The sequence below is a fragment of the Plasmodium sp. gorilla clade G2 genome (assembly GCF_900097015.1).
Source record: "Plasmodium sp. gorilla clade G2 genome assembly, chromosome: 13".
Taxonomy (NCBI): Eukaryota; Apicomplexa; class Aconoidasida; order Haemosporida; family Plasmodiidae; genus Plasmodium; species Plasmodium adleri (nom. inval.).
The window spans coordinates 2,201,055-2,224,674 of record NC_041705.1 but is presented as its reverse complement, the minus strand read 5'-3'; the positions used below and the strand labels follow the sequence as shown (position 1 = coordinate 2,224,674).

The following is a 23,620-nucleotide window of genomic DNA, read 5'->3' as shown; positions in this document are numbered from 1 at the left end:
TAAAATATATAAATAAAACTCTTTTTAATTGTAAGTTTTAATTTTTCAAATTGGTCTTTTTTTAATATTCTATTTTTTGTATACATATTAAATAAATAAATGTATATATAAATATTAATTTTTTTTTGTAAACGAAAAATATTAAAAAAATTAAGAAAATAAATAAAAAAATATATACACAATAAAAATTTAATAAAACAAAAAACTTAATTGGTAGCATTATTTTATTTTTTTTTTAAATCTTTATTTTTTATAATATCAGAAACAAAATTGTATATATATATATATATATATATATATATATATATATTATACACATTTTATTAATTCTATATGTATTTATATTTTCTTAATAAAAATAAAATGATTTTGACATTTGATATCATAATTATCGACCTGCATATGTACTTGTATTTTATCATAAAAACTTAAATGGAAGAGTTCTTTTTTATGTTTATCGATTTTAATAAATCTTTTTTTTTTTTCATCAAAAAGAAAACCATCTTTTCTTTTTAAATAACATATTCCTTCTGTAGAATAATCAATTAGAAATATCTGTATACCATTTTTTTTTAAATTTGTTATAACCGCTTTAGTAATTTGATTACCAATTTTTTTAATATAAAGATATGAAAAGAAATCTACAGAAGCTCTTGATGCAAATCTTGCATTTCTGTATTTTTCATTTAATAATGCTACTTGTTTATTTAAATAAATAATATCAAGATATTTTGTATCTAGTTGTTCAATTTGATATATATGATTTAATATTCTGTGAACCATAATATCAGCATATCTTCTAATAGGAGATGTAAAAAATGTATATATATCAGCAGCTAAACCATAATGTTTTAACATATCATTATTATGTACATTATATCCTGATATAAATACAGCTTCATTCATACATTTGGTTACCATAACTTTTAATATATTAGATAAAATATTATCATTTTTTAAATTAATATTATTAATAGAATGAGATAATTCTTTAGATGTATTATATTTAAAATCATAAACTTGTATAGTTTTTAAATAATCATTTAATTCTTTTAAATATTCATGTTTTGGAGGTGGATGTCTTCTTAACACACTAGCTGCTTTAAAATTTTGAAATATAATTCTAGCTACTGAGCGGTTAGCTAAAAGCATAAATGCTTCAATTAATTTATTTGTCTCATAACATACATAAGGTTTCAAATTTTTTGCTTTAGAAAAATCATTAGCTTCAAATTCAAATAATACTTCTGTATTACCTCTTAATTCTAGAGCTCCATCATTTAACCATTTTTCTTTTAAATGTTTTGCTATCTTATTTAATAATCTTAAAGATTTTGCTGTATCAGATTCATCATTTTTATCATCAATTACATTTTGTGCTTCTTCATAGGAAAAGGATTTATTACTTTTTATTATACATTTTTTTACACTAATATCTATTATATCAAAATTTTTATTAAAACAAAAAATACAACTATATGTTAAACGTTCTTCTCCTTCTACTAATGAACATAAATTTGTTGTTAATAATTTAGGTAACATATCAACTCTTTGATTTATTAAATATACAGTGGTACATCTTTTAGAAGCTTCTAAATCAATAGGACTATTTTGTTTTACGAAATAAGATACATCAGCTATATGTACACCTATTCTGTATATATTATTATAATCATCTTCTATATTTCCTTCTTCTTTTAAAAATTCAACAGATAAAGCATCATCAATATCTTGACAACCTGGAGGATCAATACTAAATGTTAACACATTTCTAAAATCACTTCTTTTTGCATATTCTTCTTCTGGTATAACCCAATTATTTGGTGGTAAACACTTATATACATTTTCACTAAATTCTCTAGTTGATATATTATATTCATTATATATTAATTTAGTTTCAGTTTCTATATCATCACAATTTCCTAAGACACTTATACATCTACCTAAAGGGTTTCTTGAATATATATCCCAATTATCTATAGTAACAATAACTCTTTTATTACGTAACTCTTCTTCTAATTGTGCTTTTATCATTATATATGGTATTTTATTATTAAAAGCTTTAAAAAACATTAATTTTTTCTTTATATTATTTAAATTATTTGAATATTCTTTAATAATACCTCCATACTCTTTTCTACATCTACTTATAATTCCTACAACCTTTCCATATAATTTTTTTTTTTCACTCATTTGGTTATTATATGTAACATTCATTTTGTTTTCATACGAATTTATTATATCCTTTTCAAAATAGTTATTTTGTTTATTATATATATTATTAATATGTTCTTTTTCTTTTATATCCTCATTTTTTATATAACCATTTAATCTTTTATCCTTAATAATATTATTTATTTCTATAGTGTCCTTTTGTCCTACTCCTTCTACATTTACATCTATATGTACATCTACTTCTGCCTTTACGTCTATTTCTTCTTCTTGTTCTTCTTCTTCTTCATCTTCTGGGCTTATTTGTTCTTCCAGATAATCTTCTTCATAAAGATCGTCATTTTGTTCATCAATAATTTCAACAGCAACTATATCATTATGAATAGCTCTGTTCATATATTTTGTCCCTCTTATGACGATTTCATCTAGATCAGAAAATTTAACCAAGGCTAATTTATTAACACATATAACACTAAATACACCCTTAATAATTTTATTTTCCCTTAATTTTTGTATCATATCGGATTTATTTAAATGTGGTTCATATAAAGGCCTTTTATCATTATTATGATTATTATCTAATGATAAATTGTTTAAAGTATAATATGTTTTTTCTTCATTTATACTTTCTATATCATCCACTTTATTATCATTATATTCATTTAATATATCTTCCTCAAAATACATTTTTAATGTATCCATATTAAATTTCTTTCCTTCTTTCTTTTTTTTATTAGTACTTCCTTTCATTAATTCATTTAGATATTCAAATAATGTACTACAAGGAATATCATTCTTATAACAATCTTCTTGCAATAATTTATTATTACTTATAACTTTTATATTTAAATTATTATTATGATGTTTCAACCATATAACTATTTTTATAATTTCTTGTAATTCCTTTTTAAATCCATTATTATCTTTATTATCTTCTACATAAGTAAATTTACAAAATGTATTGACAAACACACAAAATCGCTTATTATGATTAAAAGAAGATGAAGAAGATGATCCTTCTATTATACTTTCTTCATCAATATCATAACACAAATTACGTAATTTCTTATATAAGATTTTATTAAACGATTTTATATAATCATATATAGATAACGGAATTAAAATATTATCAATATCACAATCATATAAAAAGTCCATATATTTTATTAATGTATTCAAATCTAATATTAAAATATTTCTTTCTCCATCTAATAATTTCTTTTTATTATTCTCACATACATTACATTTCTCTATACCACAACTTATATCATTTCTTAAATATACTTCTCTTACTATTCTATTTATTCTGTTGTTTGCATTTAATTTGTAAAAATACTTCTGAACATGCCGTTCCCCTTTTCGATTTGTCAATTTTAAAAAAGTCATTATTATATAATTTTATTTTTCTACTATCTTATTGTTTTTTTTTTTTTTTTTTTCAATCCTTCTTTTTTATGGCTGCATTTATTAATATTTAAATAAAAAAAAATTATAATAAAATAATATTATATAATACAAAATAAATAGATAAATATAAAAATATATATACATACATGTATGTTATTTTTTTTATATATCTCAATAAGAAATATCAAAATATATGATCATATATATATATATATATATATATATAATTTTATTTATTTAATTTTTATTAATAATTAAAAAAAAAAAATAATTATTTATATATATATTATATTTACATAGGGCTCATACCTATAGAAAAGCACTATATATTATATATATACATATATTTTTTTTTATATGATATATTCCAGTATGCGTAAAGATTTCAAAGGCAAAAAAATTAAATTATACATAAAAATATAAATCAATAAATATATATATATATATATATATATATAACATTATTCACAATAAATAAATGCTTACATATATTATATGTATGCATGTTACAAATTAACAATAATTTCTTTTTCTTTTTTTTTCTTTTTTTATTTTAATATAATATATTACATATATTTTTTTAGTTATACTTACTAACAATACCTTTATACACACATAATATATAAAAATATATATTATTATATATTCTCATAAATTTAGAAAAAAAAAAAAAAAAAAGTGATTCTCTTCTACGATTATATATTTTTATACTATAATAATAGATATATGTGAAATTTTATAAAAAACACATAATCCTTATTTATTTCTATCTAAAAAAGGGATGAAAAATGGACAGGTATATTATAAAATTTTATCAAATGAGCTTATAAATAAAAAAAAATTTATATGATATATATATATTGTTATTATTTGTATTACTGGGGAAACATTATTTTATGCTTTAAATATAAAAGAAAAGTTACCAACCCATATATTATTAAAATCTCATCAAATATAATATATATATATATATGTTAATTCTTAGAAAAAAGCCCAAGGCACCACCATCTTCATATTTAATTTTTTGTAATTACGAAAGGGAAAATGCAAAGAATACTTTATTACAAAAATGTGACAAGGAAACAGTAAAGTGAAAAAAATAAGAAATAATTATATTATATATGGGAGTAAAATATATATATATATATATATTATTTATTATTATTTTTTTTTTTCCTGCTTTTATATTAGATTCGAATAACTGATATACAAAAAGAATTAAGTAACAAATGGAAAAATCTCCCAGAAGATGAGAGAAAGGTTTTAAATGATAATATAAAAAATATATATATACATAATATTAATATATTCCCTTTATATATATTATAAATATAACCATATGTTTTTTTATATGTTATAGAAATATGAGGAACAAGCACAAATATTGAAATTAAAATATAACGAAGAACTAATAGAATGGGTAACATTTAGCAAGCAAAAAAATTTTAATATGTCATTATGTGCATAAGTCTTTTTTTTTTTTTTTTTTTTTTTTTTTATATAAATTACATATTGTTGTCAAAATGTATGTCTTATTTAGTTTGTATTATAAATATATTCATATATATATTTTTTAATTTTTTCAATTACAGAAGAATCATTCAAATGAAAATATATCAGGAGACTTGTATGTTTATTAAAATAAAAAAAAATATATATATCATAAAAATGTTTCTTCCACTTATGTAGATGTATCTCAAAAAAAACCTTTTATATTTCCATTTTTTTTTTTTTTTTTTTTTTTTTTGTAGGGTTATAAACCATACAGCCAAATTTCCTGTGATGAAAATACAAAAAATTATGCAATTAAATAGAAACGTAAAAAAGGTACGGCCATTCAAAAAAAGAAATAGAAAATATATAGATTCTTTTTAAATTTATTAAATATTTTTAAAAATATTCACTTTTATTTTATTATATTCAGGTTAATAATGAAGCTATTAATATATTTCAAAAAGCAGTGGTTAGAAGAAAAAAAAAACAATAAAAAAATTCTTGTATATTCCACAAGCAGCATAAACTTACTATCAATATATTATATAATATTATATATATATATATTTTTTTATTTTAGATGATGTTTTTAATAGAACTGGTGAACAAAACAATCGAATTTAAGGATGAAAAAAACACAGCTAGAAATATAACTTCATTTGACATATGTTAGACTAAATATAAAAAGAATGTAAAAATGATTATATATAAAAATATAAAAAATGTATATCATTATTTTTGTTTCTATTTTTTTTATTTTTAGTGTCATGTATACAGAGGGAAGGAATTAAATATAAATTTTTAGAAGGTATTTGAAAAAAAAAAAAATTTCGAATAAATTTGCATATATTTTAATTTTACATGATAAAAGGAAATAAATTGTTCTTATTATGTATATACTAAAGAAATATATACATATATATATATATATATATATATATATATATATATATGTGTACTTATTGTGTTGTGTTTTTTTCTTTTTTTACAATTTCATGTGTGCACATTAAAATATATTTTTATCATAAAATAAATTTTTTTTTAATTTTTTCATAGATTGTATATATTTATTAAAAGAAGAAAGAGGACAGACCTTTTTCGACGAAGAAGATATACAGGAAGGTATTACTATAAAAAATACCTATAAATATATATATATATATATATATATATATATATATATAATATATGATTATATGTAATGATATTATACATACAAATTTCATATTAGAAATAATATGAACAATTCATATGAATAACATATTATATAATCATTCTAATAAATGTTCTTTCATTTTTATTTTATTTTATTTTTTTTTTTTTTTTAAGAATCATTATTCGATTTATGTGAAGAAGATAAGAAGGAATACAATTATGATGTTGAAGAAAAGAAAATAAGTAAACTCAAAAAAAAAGTACAAGGAAATAATAAGATAAAAGATAAAGCTGGAATAAATAAAAACATATATGCTGATATTACAACATTTTTTAAAAAAATATAAAATTTGTTATTTTTATATAAAATAAATATTATATAAATATATATATATATATGTAAGATAATTTTTATTTTTTTTGTACGACGAAAAAAAAATATATAAATTAAAAATAACATACAAAAAATTAAATAATATTATAATATATAACCAGACCGTATAGTATAATATAATATATTTCATAATAACTTGTACGCCTATAAAAAAACCATGACATTATTTTTATATTATTTAATTTTTTTTTTTTTTTTTTAAATATTAATATAATTTCATTTTATTTAAAAAATTTTTTTTTTTTAATTTATATATGTATTATATATTGTAATTTTTTTTTTTTTTTTTTTTCAATTTAATTATATTTTTTTTGGTTTTCTATTTGAAAAAATAAGAAAATATACAATGTGACAACATTTAACCATAAAAATATATATATATATATATATATAATATATATTATTTTTTTTATTAATTTATTTTTCTACATTTAAAATGGTTAATGATAAATATCATAAAATAGCTTTGATAGATGCAGATTACTATATAATTAATTATAGTAGCACAATAACTACATATATTCAACATATATGTAATAATTTGTTGAATAACAATAGAAATGAAGTGAATCTGAAAGATAAAAGTAATGAAAAACGTAAAATCAATGACAAAAGTGATGACTTTCTATATAGGCAAAAACAAATAATATGCATGTTTATGTTAAAAATATTTCTAAACAACCTAGATAAAAATTTAAATTTGTTTGATTATTTAATTATTGTAATAAATAAATATTTTCAGTTGGTTCAAAAGTATAAATTAACAAATACTTATGAGAATATAAAAATAGAGGATAATATTGAAATATGTAAAAATAAAAAGGATACAAATGTAGATGTCAGTAAATTAGGAGAAGGACAAGAGTGTCATAAAGAAATAAGTTTATCGGATGACCTGAACAAAAAAATTGAAATAAATAATAATATTAATAATAAATCAATAACAACAAAAATTACAACGACAACAAAAACTACTAATAGTAATAACAATAATAATGACAATCAAGTGATGCTTGATTCTATTAATATATCTAATCTTAATAATTTATCAAAGGATAAAATAATTACAACACAAAATCATCATTATAATCACTTAATACACAATTTAATTGAAAATAATAATTATATAAATATAGACAATATTATAAACTCTCAATTATGCTTTATTAATATAAAAGATAATGAATACGACAAATGTAGTAAGAACAAATCATCCACGTGTGTAGAAATAAATAATATATATGAGGAACAAAAATGTAATAATACAAATTACAATGAAACACATAAATTTAATGATGAATGTCAAGATAACTCTTTAATCATGTCTGATGAATATAATTTTATTGACAGTACAAATAAAGATATTAAAAAACTTTTTCCAGACATGATAAACAATAAAAAGCTTCTTATCAATTATAATAAAATTAATATAAAATTAAAACGTTTTGATGATACTATAAATATATATGATTTAATAAATGGATATAAGGTTTATGAAAATGTAGGTAGTTTATATGAAATTAAAAACTTATTTCGTATATTAATACTATCAAAATTACATATAGGTGTATATAACTTATTAGATTTTTTAAAGAAGAAAAATATTTTTATGTTATTTTATAGTTCAAATAAAAATTTAACGAATCTTTTATTCAAATATAATAAAATATATAAATACTATCAAAATTATTATAATGTAATTGATTCATTGGATGAATTAAAAAAATATGAAGAAGATTGTCACAAATTTCTTATTTTTAGTAATCGCCCATGTTTTATTTGTCATGCTAAAAGACATGGCATATTTTATACAGCCATAGGGAATAGCAAAAATGATGATAGTGATAAAAATGAAAAGAACAAAAATAGTAATAATATTGAAAATAATAAGAATTATTATAATCGTAAAAGCTCAAATTGCGATGATATAGATTGGACAAATGAAATATATGAACAAAAAAAATCAGATGAATCTATTATTGAAAACTTTTCGAATGAATATAATAATGTTGTTTATCCATATATAAAAAATTGTAATTTAACGTTAGATATTTTATCATGGAGAATGATATATATATTTAAAAAGTATCTTTATATATATGGAAAAGTTGTTAAAGGATTTGGAAGAGGAAGTAAGTATTTAAATTTGCCAACGGCCAATATTTTTCATCCAAATTTTATATCAGCTGATATTATGCCTGGAATATATTTTGGTATATGTAAATTAAGAGATAAAATTTTTAAGAGTGTTATATCTATTGGATATAATCCTTATTTTAAAAATAAACATATGACAATAGAAGCTTTCTTATATTACAAAACAGATGATTTATTTTATGATGAAAATATTCATTTAATTATTATTGGAATTATTAGAAGTGAAAGTAATTTTGCATATTTCTCACATCTTATTCAAGCTATTCAATTTGATTGTGAACTAGCCAGAATTGTACTTGGCAAATTGAAAAATAATGAAACTTTTCAACAATGTAAGTTTTTTCTCAACAATATAAAATGATAGATACACACACAAAAAAAAAAAATTATATATATATTTATATATATATGTTTTCTCAAAAGGAAAAAATATAATAAATATATAGGACTCCTTTTTTTATTTGTATAAATACATATTACATATATATATAATAATAAATTATGGTGAATTTTCTTTTTTTTTTGTAAAACCATTCGATAAAACTCTTTTTTTTTTTTAAATTACATCTTAATATTTCTTATATGTTCCTAAAAATTGCAATATACTTTATAAAATGAAAGAAAAATAAATATTACAACTTAAATTGGTACAAATAAATATTATACAATAATATATGAAATTAAAATGAGTATCTACATTAAAAATAATTATATTTAAATTTTTAATTAAACAAATGATATTTTAAAATGTTCCAATAGGAAAAAAAAAATATTCACTTGTATATAATTTGTATTATCATTTAAATAATAAATGATTATTTATAATAATATTATTATTATTTATTTTTAATCTTAAAAAATGCTTTCTTTCTTTTTTGTATGAAAAAAAAAAAAAAATTATACATATAAATATCTTCACCTTTATGATATTTAAAATAAAATATATGTTTATTCCCAATGACGTTGAATATATATATTTTTATATTGTAGTAAATACAAAACAACACTTTTATTTTTTTTTTTTTTCTATATAATAAAAATATCAACGTTATATTATATTCTTATGTAATAAATAAATATAAAATTTTAATTATAAGGTGATTATATTTTTATATAAATATAAATTATTGTTATAATTTTTCAAATGCTTAATTTATAAGGTATTTCATTTTATCATCACAATATAATGAAGGACTTATAAAAATATAATATATATTATATATATATATATATATATATATATATTTATACATATAATATAATAATAATATTATGTATGTATTACGCATTATTTCGTTGTTCCCTTTTTCTTTTTTCCTATAACTTTAAAAAATATATATTTTTTATATATATATACCCAAAAATTATACAGAAAAAAAAAAAAAAAATCATATATAAAATTTTTATTTAATATATAATTTATATACAATCCTTATTTTTCCAATATTTTTAATTATATATATATTATATAGATAGATATTTACTATATTTTTTTTTTATTATTTTTCCATAATTATTTTATTGCAATTTACTATTTATTTTATTTTATATTATTATTTTTTTTATCTTTTATATTTGTACGTTGTTTATTTTTTTATTTTTTTTTTTCACTCTCTATATTATATTTTCATATATTTATATAATATTATAATATTTTCTTAATAAATATAATGGTTTTTATATAAATATTTATAAAGTTAAATTCTTTCTTTTTTATTTTTAAATATGCCAATTGTTATTATATAATTAATAGAGATGCTGTTTTTCATTCATGTTAAATTTATTGTTTTTTTTTTATAAGGGGTTAATAAAAAGTTTTGAATTTTATTTTTTTTTCCATCCCTAAAATATAAAAGAACAAAACAAATATATGTACATATATATATATATATATATATTTTTATTTTCTTTCATTTTTTCTCCTACTTTGTTTTATTTATTATTATTTTTATTAAGATTAATATATAAATAATAAGTATAAATGAGTTGGTATTATTGATTAATAAATACTACGTGTTATTGCTGGCACGAGTAGAACTATTAAATGTTATAATATCTTATAATTTTTTTTTTTCTTCTTTCTTTATTTATTTATTTATTTTATTAATTTATATTTTTTCTTCTGAATAAAATTTGTGGAACCATGTTACGTGAACAACTAAAAAATTTGAAGGCACAAAAAAATATCCAAGTTTTTGAAGATGATAGTTACGACAAAATTAGTAGAAGAAAATACAGTTCATTCAGGAACGTATATAAGAATTTCATTTTATCATCTTTACACATTGAATCTGTTAAACTATGTTTTGAAAATTTGAAAGGATTAAATAAATCCTTTGAAGAATTTGAGAAATTATTTTGTTTAGAAGAAGGAGATATGATTGATAGATTATATAATGAAGATGAAAAAGAGAATAATGAGATATATTTAAAACATCGTGAATTTTTAACAAAAGAAGAAAATAAATATATATTTGAAAAGATAAAATTATTTTTAAAATTATGTTCTTTGTATTGTGATAGAAAAGAAATAAAAATTTTACTTGAATTCTTAATATATAAATATGAAATAAATGTAAAATGTAGTCAAGATATATTATTATGTTTATTACCTATTTTATTTAATAAAATTAATTTAAAAAATATATTAGAAATATTATATATACAAAAAGATTGTGTGTTTGTATTTTTTAATAATTGTAGACATGATGATTTAGTTCAATATATAGATAAAGCCATATTAATACAAAATATTAAAAAGAATATTAATATATATAAAATTATATTTAATTATATTATAGATTTAATAGGTTATATAAATATGATTCAAGATATAGAAATATATATGACATATATCAATTTTTTTATTTCTATATCAGAAGATATTATACATAGTTACATAAACATTCCAATATCTTTAATAGAATTTTATTTTAATATATTATTATCAATAATAAAAATAGGGAGACATTCATTTCATATGCTTAATGAAAATAAAGTTATGAAAAAAAAAATTAATATCACACAAAAAAATAATAATGAGTTCTCAGATAATATGTATATAAATCAAATCAATATATCTTCTAAATTTTTAAATAAATTTTATAAATTATTTGAAATGGCTATACAAAAAAAATCAAAAGAAATAACCAATTTTCATGTTATAAAAAATAATATCCTTACTATTTTTGAAAAGGAATTTATAGTAATGCATGATATTATGATAACAAATACCTCTTGTTCTGATTTTATAAAATCATTAATTCTTTTGTTGAATATTATATATAAGTATAGTTATAATATTCACCTTGATAATTATATTAATAGAAAACAAGTCAAATCTATAACGGATCAATATGAATATGAAATATTAGAAAAAAGGAGTCAGAAAAATGTATCAAGTGTTAAGGAAAATATAATACAAAATGGTTGTGATAAAACAAATGGAATAAATAATTCCATTATATCAAGCAAATGTGAGAATATACAATTAAAAAAAAATAAACAACAGGGTGATATAATAAATTTATTAAATGAAAATTTAGATGAAAATCCAAATTATATTATAAATTTAATTGATTTTGTAAAGAATAATAAATATAACCTTTTTGATAATGAAATAAATAATATTTTACAAAAAGAAGAAATGATATTAAATTTTGTTAACCTTTTTTGTGATGTTAATAATGTATATGAAATTACAGATAATTTAATAAAAATTATTTTTATAAAATCTTATTATTTAAAAATAAATATATCTCATATAGAATGTATTTTTTATAATATTCCATTTAAAAATAAGAATAAAAATCATATCTTCAATATAATTTTAATAATTAATTTAATATCATATTATATATTTCTTATAAAAAAAGAACATGAAAAAGATGAAAAAAATAAAGACAAACAATTTATTCCATCAGATCATAATACACAAAATTTTATAAAAGATGAATTAAAGCCAAATACAAATTTTATTCAAAGTTTGATAAAAAAATGTGTATATAATAATAATAATAATACATATGTTAATAAAATAATTAATCATAACCATTTCTTTGATATTATAAAATACTATATGAATGAAAATAATGAATTGTTTAAAAAAAAAATTATCTTATTTGAAACATATAGTAAAATAGATGAGGGATTAATATTATTGCTTAATATAAGTAAGAGCAAAATGAATCATATTCCTTTATACAATATTTTATATAAATCATTAGACGTCGACACAGCATATCCAAATTTAATAAATGAAGTGTTGAAAAATATTAAGTTTATATATGATTATAAAATGAAAGTAACAAACGTTAAGGCTCTTACAAACACAATGGTATATCCAAATGATATTCCTACAGATAATAGAAACAACAAAAAAAATGATAATAATAATAAAAATGATGATAATAATAAAAATGTTGATAATCATAAAAATGATGATGATAATAATCGTCATAGTCATAATGATGCTTTTTTAGATGAACTAAAATACGAACAAATGAGAAATGAACACTTAACATTAGGATTAATAAACAAAGGAAACCAATTCTTGAAATCAAAGAGACATATAGAAAGCTTATATAACAAAGTTATATTCCTATTAAAAGAAAACAAAAGTGAATTTATTGATAACTTAAAATACTATGAAAAAGAATTATTATATTTCTTTCCATCCAAGAAATATATGTATAAAATTCTATTCAAATCTTTCAATGAATTAAAATTAGAAAATTTTATTCAAATAGATAAGGAAAGAAATACTCTATTTTTAAAATTCTATATAAAGGTTTTTATGGTAAAAATGAAAAAATTACAAGAAAAGTATAAAAAAGATTTAATGAAAGATAAATTTTTTAAAAAATTTATTAATTTTAATTTTTCCTTTTTTTTTATTATTTATGATTATATAAAAAATAGTAAGGCTTATCCAGAACATTCTTACTTTTCTAGGAATATTGCTTCAGGAAATTTTAAATTAATCAAAAAATTCTTTTTATATCTATCAAAATTGAGAAATATAGAATATCAAACATTTGAACAGTTCTTTGAGAATGAAATTAAACATCATCGTTTAAATAATATTAAGATTATTATAAAATATAGTAATCCATTTAGATCTCTCATTTTATATAGAATAATAAATTTTTTTACAAAGGTTGATTTGTTCAAAGTGAAAGGCATAACGTCTATTTATGTAGATGAAAATGGTAATATATTAAAACTGAATACCAACTATAATAATTGTTTTAATATTTTAACAATGGAAAGACAGAAGGAGTCATTTTTATTAAATAATAATAATAATAATAATAATAATTGTAGTAATAATAATAATAATAATAATTGTAGTAATAATAATAATAATAATAATTGTAGTAATAATAATAATGAAATGTGTTCTATTGAAAAAGATCAAAACAATTTAATTCCAAGTAAAGAAGAGTCGGATGTTATTACATATAATGAAATAATGAAAAGAAAAAAAGAATTAAAAATATTTTTAATGAAAATATTTAAAATATTATTAAATAATATAAATGATAGAATTTCTATAAAATCAGATATGAAAAATGCAAATGTATATATGAATATATTAAAAGCATATCAAAAGAATATTTTATTATTTGTAAATTATGATATTACCCTAACAACATATTTATATTATAAATATTTGAATATATTTTATATAAGTAATACATATTCTATATTCATTTTAGATACATTAAATTACTACTTTTATATTTACAAAGCAAAAGATTATAAAAAATTTATAAAAAATAATAATATGTGTTGCAATATTGTAATAGAATTATATAGACATATATTGAAAAATAAAAAAATCAAAATAGATAAAAAAACATTTTATCAACTTATAATTATATCTATATTGTTGCATACACTACCAGATAGAAGTAATACAAATCGTATGGTATATATGTGGAAATATATGAATAGAAATTTAAAAGATCAACCATTTTTTATGGAATATGATATTATGAATAAATTCTTCTTTGAAAAAAAAAATATCAACCATTTAGGAAATTTCATATTTGTAGATGAAAACAAAACTAATTTAGATAAAGAAAAGAATGACTTAATTGATAAACAATATATTAAAAAGGATAATATAATAATAAATAATATAGACCAAGAACATACTAATTTTAATAATTCTTATAATATAAATATGGAAGAAAACTTTATAAATGAGAAGGAACAGGATATTATATATTCTTCTAATGAGTATTATTTTGATTATAGATATTTTATTACGTCTGGAAAAGTTATTCCCTCAAGAAATAATATATATAAAGAAGTAATGAAATATTATTTATTTATTTTTGCTTATTTTAATAAACATTTCTTTGATATATTTATATCCAATTTTTATATTTTTCAATTACAAAAATGTTTAATATTAGAATTTCTCGATTCAAAAATAATACTAATATTTTTAAAAAGAATCATGAAACCAAAATCTTATCCTTATAAAATTACACAAATATATAAACATGTCTTATATAGAAGTTCGGATGTACTCATTAAAGAAGAACATATATTCTTTTTTTTACATTTAATAGATTATTATATTAATGTATTAGAAAATAATTTATTAAAAACAAAAAGTAAAATAAATAAAAGTAAAATAAATAAAAGTAAAATAAATAAAAGTAAAATAAATAAAAGTAAAATAAATAAAAATAAAATAAATAAAAATAATATATCTTTAAATTTACATATACAAAAAGATAATCACACATATAATAATCCAGATGAACAAATTGGTAAGCATAAAGATGATAATATAATTCCTATAACTAATAATAATATAACATCAAATGATGAAAAGAAAAAATACATTAATAAAAAATTATTTCAACCAATATATTCTATTAACACAGATATAAATTTGAATATATTAAGAAATGACTTGAATAATAAAAAAATTAAAAAAATTAAATATACCAATTTATTAAATGAAGAATATGAAGAGAGTGTATTTTTTGGTAATTTAAAAGGTTTCTTTAAATATCATGAAAATCTATTTGAAGATATATATTTTATCAAGGAAAAAGATATTAGATATATATGTGAATTAATTATTAATATTATAATAAATTCAAAAATGTATTTATTTTTAATCCAATTGTTATGTATTAAAAATTTTTCAATAAGTTCTTTATTTAATAAAAACGTATTACAAGCAGTAGAAGAGTTAGAAATTACAAATATGGTACTTTTTAAAAAATTATTTTTAAATAAAAAAACAGAAAATTATAATTCAATTTTATTAATGTGTAAGAATGTAAAGAACCTAAAGGAAAAAAATAAAATTATATTATTTATGGAAAAACAGATCAATAAAAAAAATAATTATACAAATTATAATAAACTAATTAAAATACTTCATATATTATCAGAACAAACAGATGATACTAATGAAGACAATACATTATATCATGAATATGTTAATACACATATAAGGATATTTAAGAGAATATCAAATTATTTAGATATATATGATAGTATCTTTATCAAATTAATAAAATATATAACTAATATAACTACACTTATATATCAAAGTACACATCTTATAGCATATCATTTTTCTTTACATAAGAATAATTTTTTTTCATATATGATATGCTTTTTTCAAAAAAATGTAAATTATTTATATGAAAATATATGTTTACATCTTGAGCCTTTATCAAGTATCATGGATAAAATTATAAAGAAGAAAATATATTTGTATGTTATATATGAAAGAAAACAAATGAATAGTGAATATTCTAATAGTAAAAAAAGGAAAACTAAAGGTGATGTTATAAAACAAAATAAATTATTGGACCAATTAAAAGGTAGCCATATTGATGATAGTAAGGATGATGTATTTATTGATAAGGAAAATGACAATTCTGATGATTATGATACATTAATAGAACAAACAAAAAAAAGAAAATTAGAAAATAATAATAATAAAAAAAATGATTATGATTGTGATGATGGTGGATCCAGTTCTGAAGATAATTCTTATAACAATCAAATAGACAAAAAAAATATAAATTCTGATAATAATAATAATAATAATAATAAAATTTATGACCAAGTGATAAATAATAACTCTAAAAATACATTTATAGATAATAATTTTATGAATTATTATCATCTACACATTTTTGCATTTATATGTACTTCTATTAATACAATATTCAAGAATGAAATTGACATTAAAAAATTTACAGTTTTAACAAATAATTTAATATTCCTATTTAATAAATGTTATAGTTCATATGTTGTATCTATATGTCTTATAAACTTAATTATAAAAATACGATTAGACAAATTATATGATTGCAAAAATTATATACTAGAAATATTTAATATATATAATTATGATGATGTTGACTATTGTATTAATAATAACTTATTGTTGTTATTAGCTTTATATTTATGTCCACAGAGTTATAAAAAAAATATTCTTCTAGACGATCTAAAAACACAGGAAGAACAAAATATAGACAGTCACATTAAATCTATTAATAATAATAATAATGTACAAATGACTTATAATGAAAGTTATAAAAATGTAGTATATCCATATTATGTCTATTCCAAATTAAAATATATCAAACCACACCTAAAAAAAGTAACAAATATTCATAATTTATGTTTGAAACTCATTTCATTAATATCCATAATTCATAACGTAAATGAAAAGGCTATTAAACCCATTTCTTACTTTATTTATTTTTCAACATTTCAAAATTTTATATTATGTTTTACCTTTGCTCAAGACAAATTGATTAATAGAAAACTTAATTTATTGTATAAAAAATTTACGTTTCAAAATACAGATACATTTGTGTTAATCCATTTATTAAACAATTTTAAGGTACAGTATGAATTAAATACACAGGAAAAAATTAATAAGGATCAGATAGAAGATAATATAAACAATTTACAATATCATAATATTTATCATGAAAAGAAAAATGCCATAAATGATCAAATTCAAAAATTAATCAAAAAAGATCATAATGATATTGAAACATATAGTCATTTAAATCTATCAAATTTTGAAAACAGCTATTTATACAAATTCCTTTTTCATTTAAACAAATTGAAAGATTATATGACATTTAATGATGGCTTTCAAAAATATAAAAGATTTAAACAAAATAAAAATAATAATGAAAATAAATCCATCTTTCCAAATGATGATATTTTAGAGAATAAATATTTTGTATATGATATATTTTGTGATATATTAAATTGTGAACCTGATAATAATATTCAATTATTTAAGAGAAATATGTTTCTTTTTTATGAATATTTAATGGATAAATTATATCATTTAAATTTTGTAAACAATAAAAATTTATTAAAAGAAATTATAATCTTTATTAATCAAAAATTAAATAAAGAAATGGATTGTAAATATATATTTGATGCTGTCATGTATTCTTTATGTAATAAGAAGGAAATAATTATTTCTCCTTTAAATGAATTATATATAAATAATATATTTAATAAATCATTATTTAATATTAAATTGGATGATTCTATGAAGATATTTATTATCTCTAAAATAAATCAAATGTTATCAAAACTTTTCAAACAATATTATCAAGTGAGTAAAAATGAAAAAAATAAAATAAATAAATTCAATAAAAGTAATAATCACGGTGATAAAAATGGTGAATCTATGGAAGCTAATCAAAATGACGAAAATGGGAAGAAGCATGTTGAGCAAGAAGAAAACAGCTCAATAAATAATAAGAACAATATCAATAGTAATAGTATTAGTAGGAAACATCAAAATATGGAACTTAAAACAAATAAAGACATGGTATATCAAGAAATTGATATTATATATGAAGAATATAAAAAATATAATGAACAATTTGGATCAGACATTTTATTAGAACCAATTAATCAAAATGATACTACTCTGAATAATACATTTGATGATGATGATGATATATATATATCTGATGTTAATTCTATAAATTCAGACTACAATTTCGATGAAGAAGATAATTCATATAATTTGAAGTATAAAGACCTATCCAATAATATGGAAAATTTAAATAACACAGATATAATAAATATACACAATAATACACACAAGTCAGATACATTAAATAATAATGATGTATGTATTGTAGATAATTTGACAAACATATTTAATGATGAAGAAGTAAAGGATATAAAATTTATTAATAAATTGAAAGATTTAAAAAAAATATTTGGTATAGATAGCTATTATATGAATAATATATTAAAATGTATAGCTACCTTATTAATTAATTTCCCTATTATTACGAAGAATAAAATGATTGAATTATTTCATGTAATGTTTTTAAATAATAAAAAGTACATATTAATAAATACAAAGAATTTATTGGTAGAATATTTTTATAGTTTAAGTAATGAGAAAAAAATAAATTATTTAAGAAAAATTATTACAAATCCTTTAAAGAAATTAGATTATAATCATATATTTTTTATATTTTCAAATAATCATATGAATATTTGTTTAAAACATTTAATAAAATATTACCAAAAACAAAGAAGAAAATATATTTTGAAAAATAATGATTCCACGTATAATTATAACGGATCAGTTGTTATGAATAATTGTTTATTTTATTATCAACAACTTATAGTATATGAAAATTTATTTCACCTAAAAAATAAAAAAGGTAAGTTGGGTTTTAATTTCCTTTTTGCATTAATAAAAAATTATATTAAAAATTGTAAGACACATATAACATATTTATATAATAAACATAAACAAAATATTAAATATTTGAATAGCGAAGAATTTCATTGTTATAGTGAAAACACAAATAATAGAAACAGTTTAATAGTTGATTTAAGGGCGGAAGAACAAAATATTGTAACATCTTTATTATATACATCTACAAAAATGAAAGTCAATTCATTAAGTAAATTATTTGATAATTTAATATCATGTTTTGAAAATAAGATATTTGAAAGCACATCATCAAATATATTAGATAACTATAAAACTACATATGAAAAAAGAATATATTATATATTCTTTTATAGACTTTATAAAAATTTTGGTTCAGTATTAAATAGTAGTAATAAATATTTATATGATCTATTAAATAATATAAAATTTACATTAATATCTTGTCAAAAAAATAGTCAAGATATTTTCCAGCTTGGTAAAAATCATACATATAATAAATATATGCAAAATGGACAAGTGCAAAAAATAAAAAATAAATTAGGAGATCAATTTGATGATAACACATATTATGATAACACAAATGAATCACCATTAAATGAAAGCAATGAAGAATTACAAGATATAGAAGAAGAAAAAGGATTAATATTAAATAACAAACATAATAATAATAATAATAATAATAATAATAATAAAAACAATTTGAGATGTAAATGGTATTGGTTCGATTTAGGTTATCCTACATTAATGTGCTTATATGAAATTTTAAAAAGTGAAAAAAATAATCAAACAAATGTAAATCCAATATTTTTCAATACATGCTTTGATGATGTCATTAATTATTTTAATATATTTCAACACCTACCTAGAATCCATATAAATGATCAATTCGAAAATAACATAAACGAAAAAATTCTAACAAATAGTGAACTTTATGATATGAAAATGGTATCTATTATTTTATTAGATATGTTAAAACTAATATTGTGTAGATATTATAACTTATATTTAAATGACCCAGAAAAAATTCAAATTATGACAATGAGATTGTCACTTAAAAATTCAGATAATCATATTAATAGCTATAATATTACTATATGTATTATTTTAACACTCAAATATATTTATGAAACTATTGGTTATAATCAACTATTATTTTCAGTAAAAGATTTGTATCAAATTTTTTCAGAACTTAATAACCATCCGGATGATGAAATAGAATATATATCCAAACAGTGGTTTAACACAATAAGGAAAAATTCAGAAATAGGAAATGTTTAATTGTTAATGTAGAAAAATTTATAGGACGGGGTGATATATATAAATATATATATATTTTTTTGTCGCATGACAATATATAATATGTGTATTTCATTATATGCTTCTAATTATTTTATTTTATCATTTTTTTTTTTTTTTTGTAATTATTTAATATAATATACACTTATAAATATTTCTTTTTTTTTTTATACATCATTTTATTAATACATGTAATATATATATATATATATATATATATATATATATATATATTTTATAGACTCTTGTATATTTCTCATTTTAATATAAAATGAATACTCAAGAACTATAATTTGAAATATATCAATAAATAAAAAAAAAAATACATTTTAAGATTTAATTTGGATGTAATTAAAAACAATTTAAAATTATTCTCATGTTATATATTATCTTAATTTTTACTTTTAAATGTGAAAAAAAAAAAAAAAAAAAAGAAAACTTATACGTTTTAAAAATATAAATATATATAAATGAATTTATAAAATAGAATGACTTATATTTCTGCTTTTCCCCTTTAAAAATGGGCTATTTTACATAAAAATAAATCAATGAAATAATATATATATATATTGTAGATATATATGCTTGTATTCATTTATATACAATATTAATCATTCTAACGAATTTAGAACAAGGTAAATGTTTATAAACTTATTATTATATCCCTTTATTTTTCATATATGTATTTACTTCTTAAAAAGTCTCATTACTATACTGTTAATTATTCTTATTTATTCATCTTCATTTTTTACAACATATAATTTTATTATTATTATTTTATTTAATTTTATTAATATATGGAGAAAACTGATTTTTTACATATTCTTTATTGGAATAATTTATTATAAAATATATATCCTTACAACATCTTAAAAAAAAAAAAAAAAAAAAAAAAAATTATTTTGAATATTAATGTATTATCATAATATATATAATTAATACATACACAATTATGCCATATATATAATTTTTAAAGGAAATATATATATTTTTTATATTTATTTATAAATGTATTTTACATACGGTTTTGAATAAAATGGGAATATTAGAGGTACGTAAATGTTTCAAAATAGTCTATTGAATGAAATATATATTTTTTTTATTTACAAAATTAATTATAATATATTCCTATTATAATAAAAATGAGTACTCCATTTATATATATATGTATATTTTTTTTAACAGAAAATCAAAGAAATAGAGGCCGAAATGGCCCGGACTCAAAAAAATAAGGCAACAGAGGTACAATTAATAATATATATATATATATATATATATATATATTTATTTATTTGTTATGTATTTTTTTTTTTTTTTTTTATCGTTTTATTTCTTCCTTTCTTAGTATCACTTGGGTCAATTAAAAGCAAAACTTGCCAAATATAGGTACATATATATTTATACATATTACTGTATATTTTTAAGTCTTATATTATTTGTACATATATTGTGAATCGTTATAATACTCTGATATATATAAGTACATATATATTACACGTAGTACTTATATTATCTCTTTGTACTCCTATTTATTTTTATAGGTCACAATTACTTGAAGCCCCTAAAGCCGGGAAAAAAGGGGAAGGTTTTGATGTTCAAAGGTTAAAACAAAAAAAATAAAAATAGGAAATTCCTATAACATAATATTATATTATTAATACACAAACGTATATTTTTTTTATTTATATTGTTACATATATATTTTTTTTTTTATATATAGACAAGGTGATGCAAGAATATGTTTAATTGGATTTCCATCAGTTGGAAAATCAACACTATTATCAAAAATAACAAGTACAACATCAGAAGTGGCCGATTATGAATTTACAACCTTAACATGTAAACCAGGTAATATATATAGAGAAAATGTTGAGTTAAAATATAAAAAATTACATAATCATAAATACATATATATATATAATTGTATTTTATTTTATAGGCATAATAAGTTATAAGGATTCAAAAATTCAACTACTCGATCTTCCTGGAATTATTCAAGGAGCTTCAGAAGGACGTGGACGTGGAAGACAGGTACATACTAATAAATAAATATATATATTTATAACCTTTTATATGATTATATATCTATTTTTTTACAAATACAATTATGGTATTAAATTTTCTTTTGTCATTCTTAGGTCATTGCTGTAGCTAAATCGTGCGACATGATCATGATGATTTTGGATGCTACTAGAGATGATAGCCAAAAAATAAAACTAGAAAAGTAAACATATGAATATCCAAAACAGGGATTTTTTCATTTATTTTTTATTTTATTTTATTTTTATTTTTTTTTTTATTATTTTTTTTTTTTTTTTTAGTGAACTTAAATCTGTAGGAATAAGGATAAATCAAGAACCCCAGAGGGTATATATAGAAAAAATTTATTAATATGTACATAAGTTTTCAATATTTATTATTACATAATAAATTTATATTTTTATATATAGATAACATTAACAAGAAAAAAGATGGGAGGTGTTGTCATAAATAGTACTGTACCACTGACAAAGGTTCTTTAAGAAAATATTCATTTTTAATTTTTTATTTTGTTTATCATAAAAAAAATATATATGTGCTTTATAATATTTTATTTTATTTTATTTTATTATTATTATTTTTTTTTTATTTAGTTGGATAATAAACTTATAATGAGTATCCTCCATCAATATAAAATACACAATTGTAATTTACTATTTAATGAAGACGCTTCTGTAAGAATATTTGGGAAAAATCATTATATAATATATATATATATATATATATTATATATTATAATATACATATTTTTTTGTTTTATTAGGTTGATGATCTTATTG

At 18.0% G+C, this 23,620-nt stretch overlaps 5 protein-coding genes across 5 annotated transcripts in view; 4 read left to right on the top strand and 1 right to left on the bottom strand.

Annotated features, from left to right (window-relative positions):
* Positions 1 to 339: 339 nt before the first annotated feature.
* Positions 340 to 3,558, bottom strand: PADL01_1358300 (exosome complex exonuclease RRP44; the record flags this gene model as incomplete). The annotated part of the gene is made up of 1 exon (XM_028684152.1): positions 340 to 3,558. One exon carries the CDS (start codon positions 3,556 to 3,558, stop codon positions 340 to 342), a length of 3,219 nt encoding a protein of 1,072 aa, XP_028540258.1.
* Positions 3,559 to 4,367: 809 nt separating this feature from the next.
* PADL01_1358200 (high mobility group protein B4, putative) lies at positions 4,368 to 6,575 on the top strand (the record flags this gene model as incomplete). Its single annotated transcript, XM_028684151.1, has 11 exons — positions 4,368 to 4,375; positions 4,565 to 4,664; positions 4,771 to 4,839; positions 4,940 to 4,999; positions 5,172 to 5,206; positions 5,331 to 5,406; positions 5,504 to 5,542; positions 5,654 to 5,741; positions 5,837 to 5,881; positions 6,130 to 6,195; positions 6,403 to 6,575. 11 exons carry the CDS (start codon positions 4,368 to 4,370, stop codon positions 6,573 to 6,575), a joined length of 759 nt encoding a protein of 252 aa, XP_028540257.1.
* Positions 6,576 to 7,058: 483 nt separating this feature from the next.
* Positions 7,059 to 9,140, top strand: PADL01_1358100 (riboflavin kinase / FAD synthase family protein, putative; the record flags this gene model as incomplete). Its single annotated transcript, XM_028684150.1, has 1 exon — positions 7,059 to 9,140. One exon carries the CDS (start codon positions 7,059 to 7,061, stop codon positions 9,138 to 9,140), a length of 2,082 nt encoding a protein of 693 aa, XP_028540256.1.
* A 1,782-nt stretch (positions 9,141 to 10,922) lies between these two features.
* PADL01_1358000 (conserved Plasmodium protein, unknown function) lies at positions 10,923 to 20,783 on the top strand (the record flags this gene model as incomplete). The annotated part of the gene is made up of 1 exon (XM_028684149.1): positions 10,923 to 20,783. The coding sequence occupies one exon, from the start codon at positions 10,923 to 10,925 to the stop codon at positions 20,781 to 20,783; it is 9,861 nt and encodes a 3,286-aa protein (XP_028540255.1).
* Positions 20,784 to 21,837: 1,054 nt separating this feature from the next.
* The window catches only part of PADL01_1357900 (GTP-binding protein, putative), a gene marked incomplete at both ends in the record, with an annotated part of 2,671 nt that continues 888 nt past the window's right edge, over positions 21,838 to 23,620 (top strand). Inside the window, 11 exons of the mRNA XM_028684147.1 lie at positions 21,838 to 21,852; positions 21,987 to 22,043; positions 22,147 to 22,187; positions 22,343 to 22,402; positions 22,522 to 22,649; positions 22,741 to 22,832; positions 22,940 to 23,025; positions 23,123 to 23,168; positions 23,252 to 23,314; positions 23,435 to 23,515; positions 23,605 to 23,620. The exon at positions 23,605 to 23,620 is cut by the window's right edge and continues 97 nt beyond it. Coding sequence (XP_028540254.1) covers positions 21,838 to 21,852; positions 21,987 to 22,043; positions 22,147 to 22,187; positions 22,343 to 22,402; positions 22,522 to 22,649; positions 22,741 to 22,832; positions 22,940 to 23,025; positions 23,123 to 23,168; positions 23,252 to 23,314; positions 23,435 to 23,515; positions 23,605 to 23,620 — 685 coding nt within the window. The remainder of the gene's footprint in view (positions 21,853 to 21,986; positions 22,044 to 22,146; positions 22,188 to 22,342; positions 22,403 to 22,521; positions 22,650 to 22,740; positions 22,833 to 22,939; positions 23,026 to 23,122; positions 23,169 to 23,251; positions 23,315 to 23,434; positions 23,516 to 23,604) is intronic.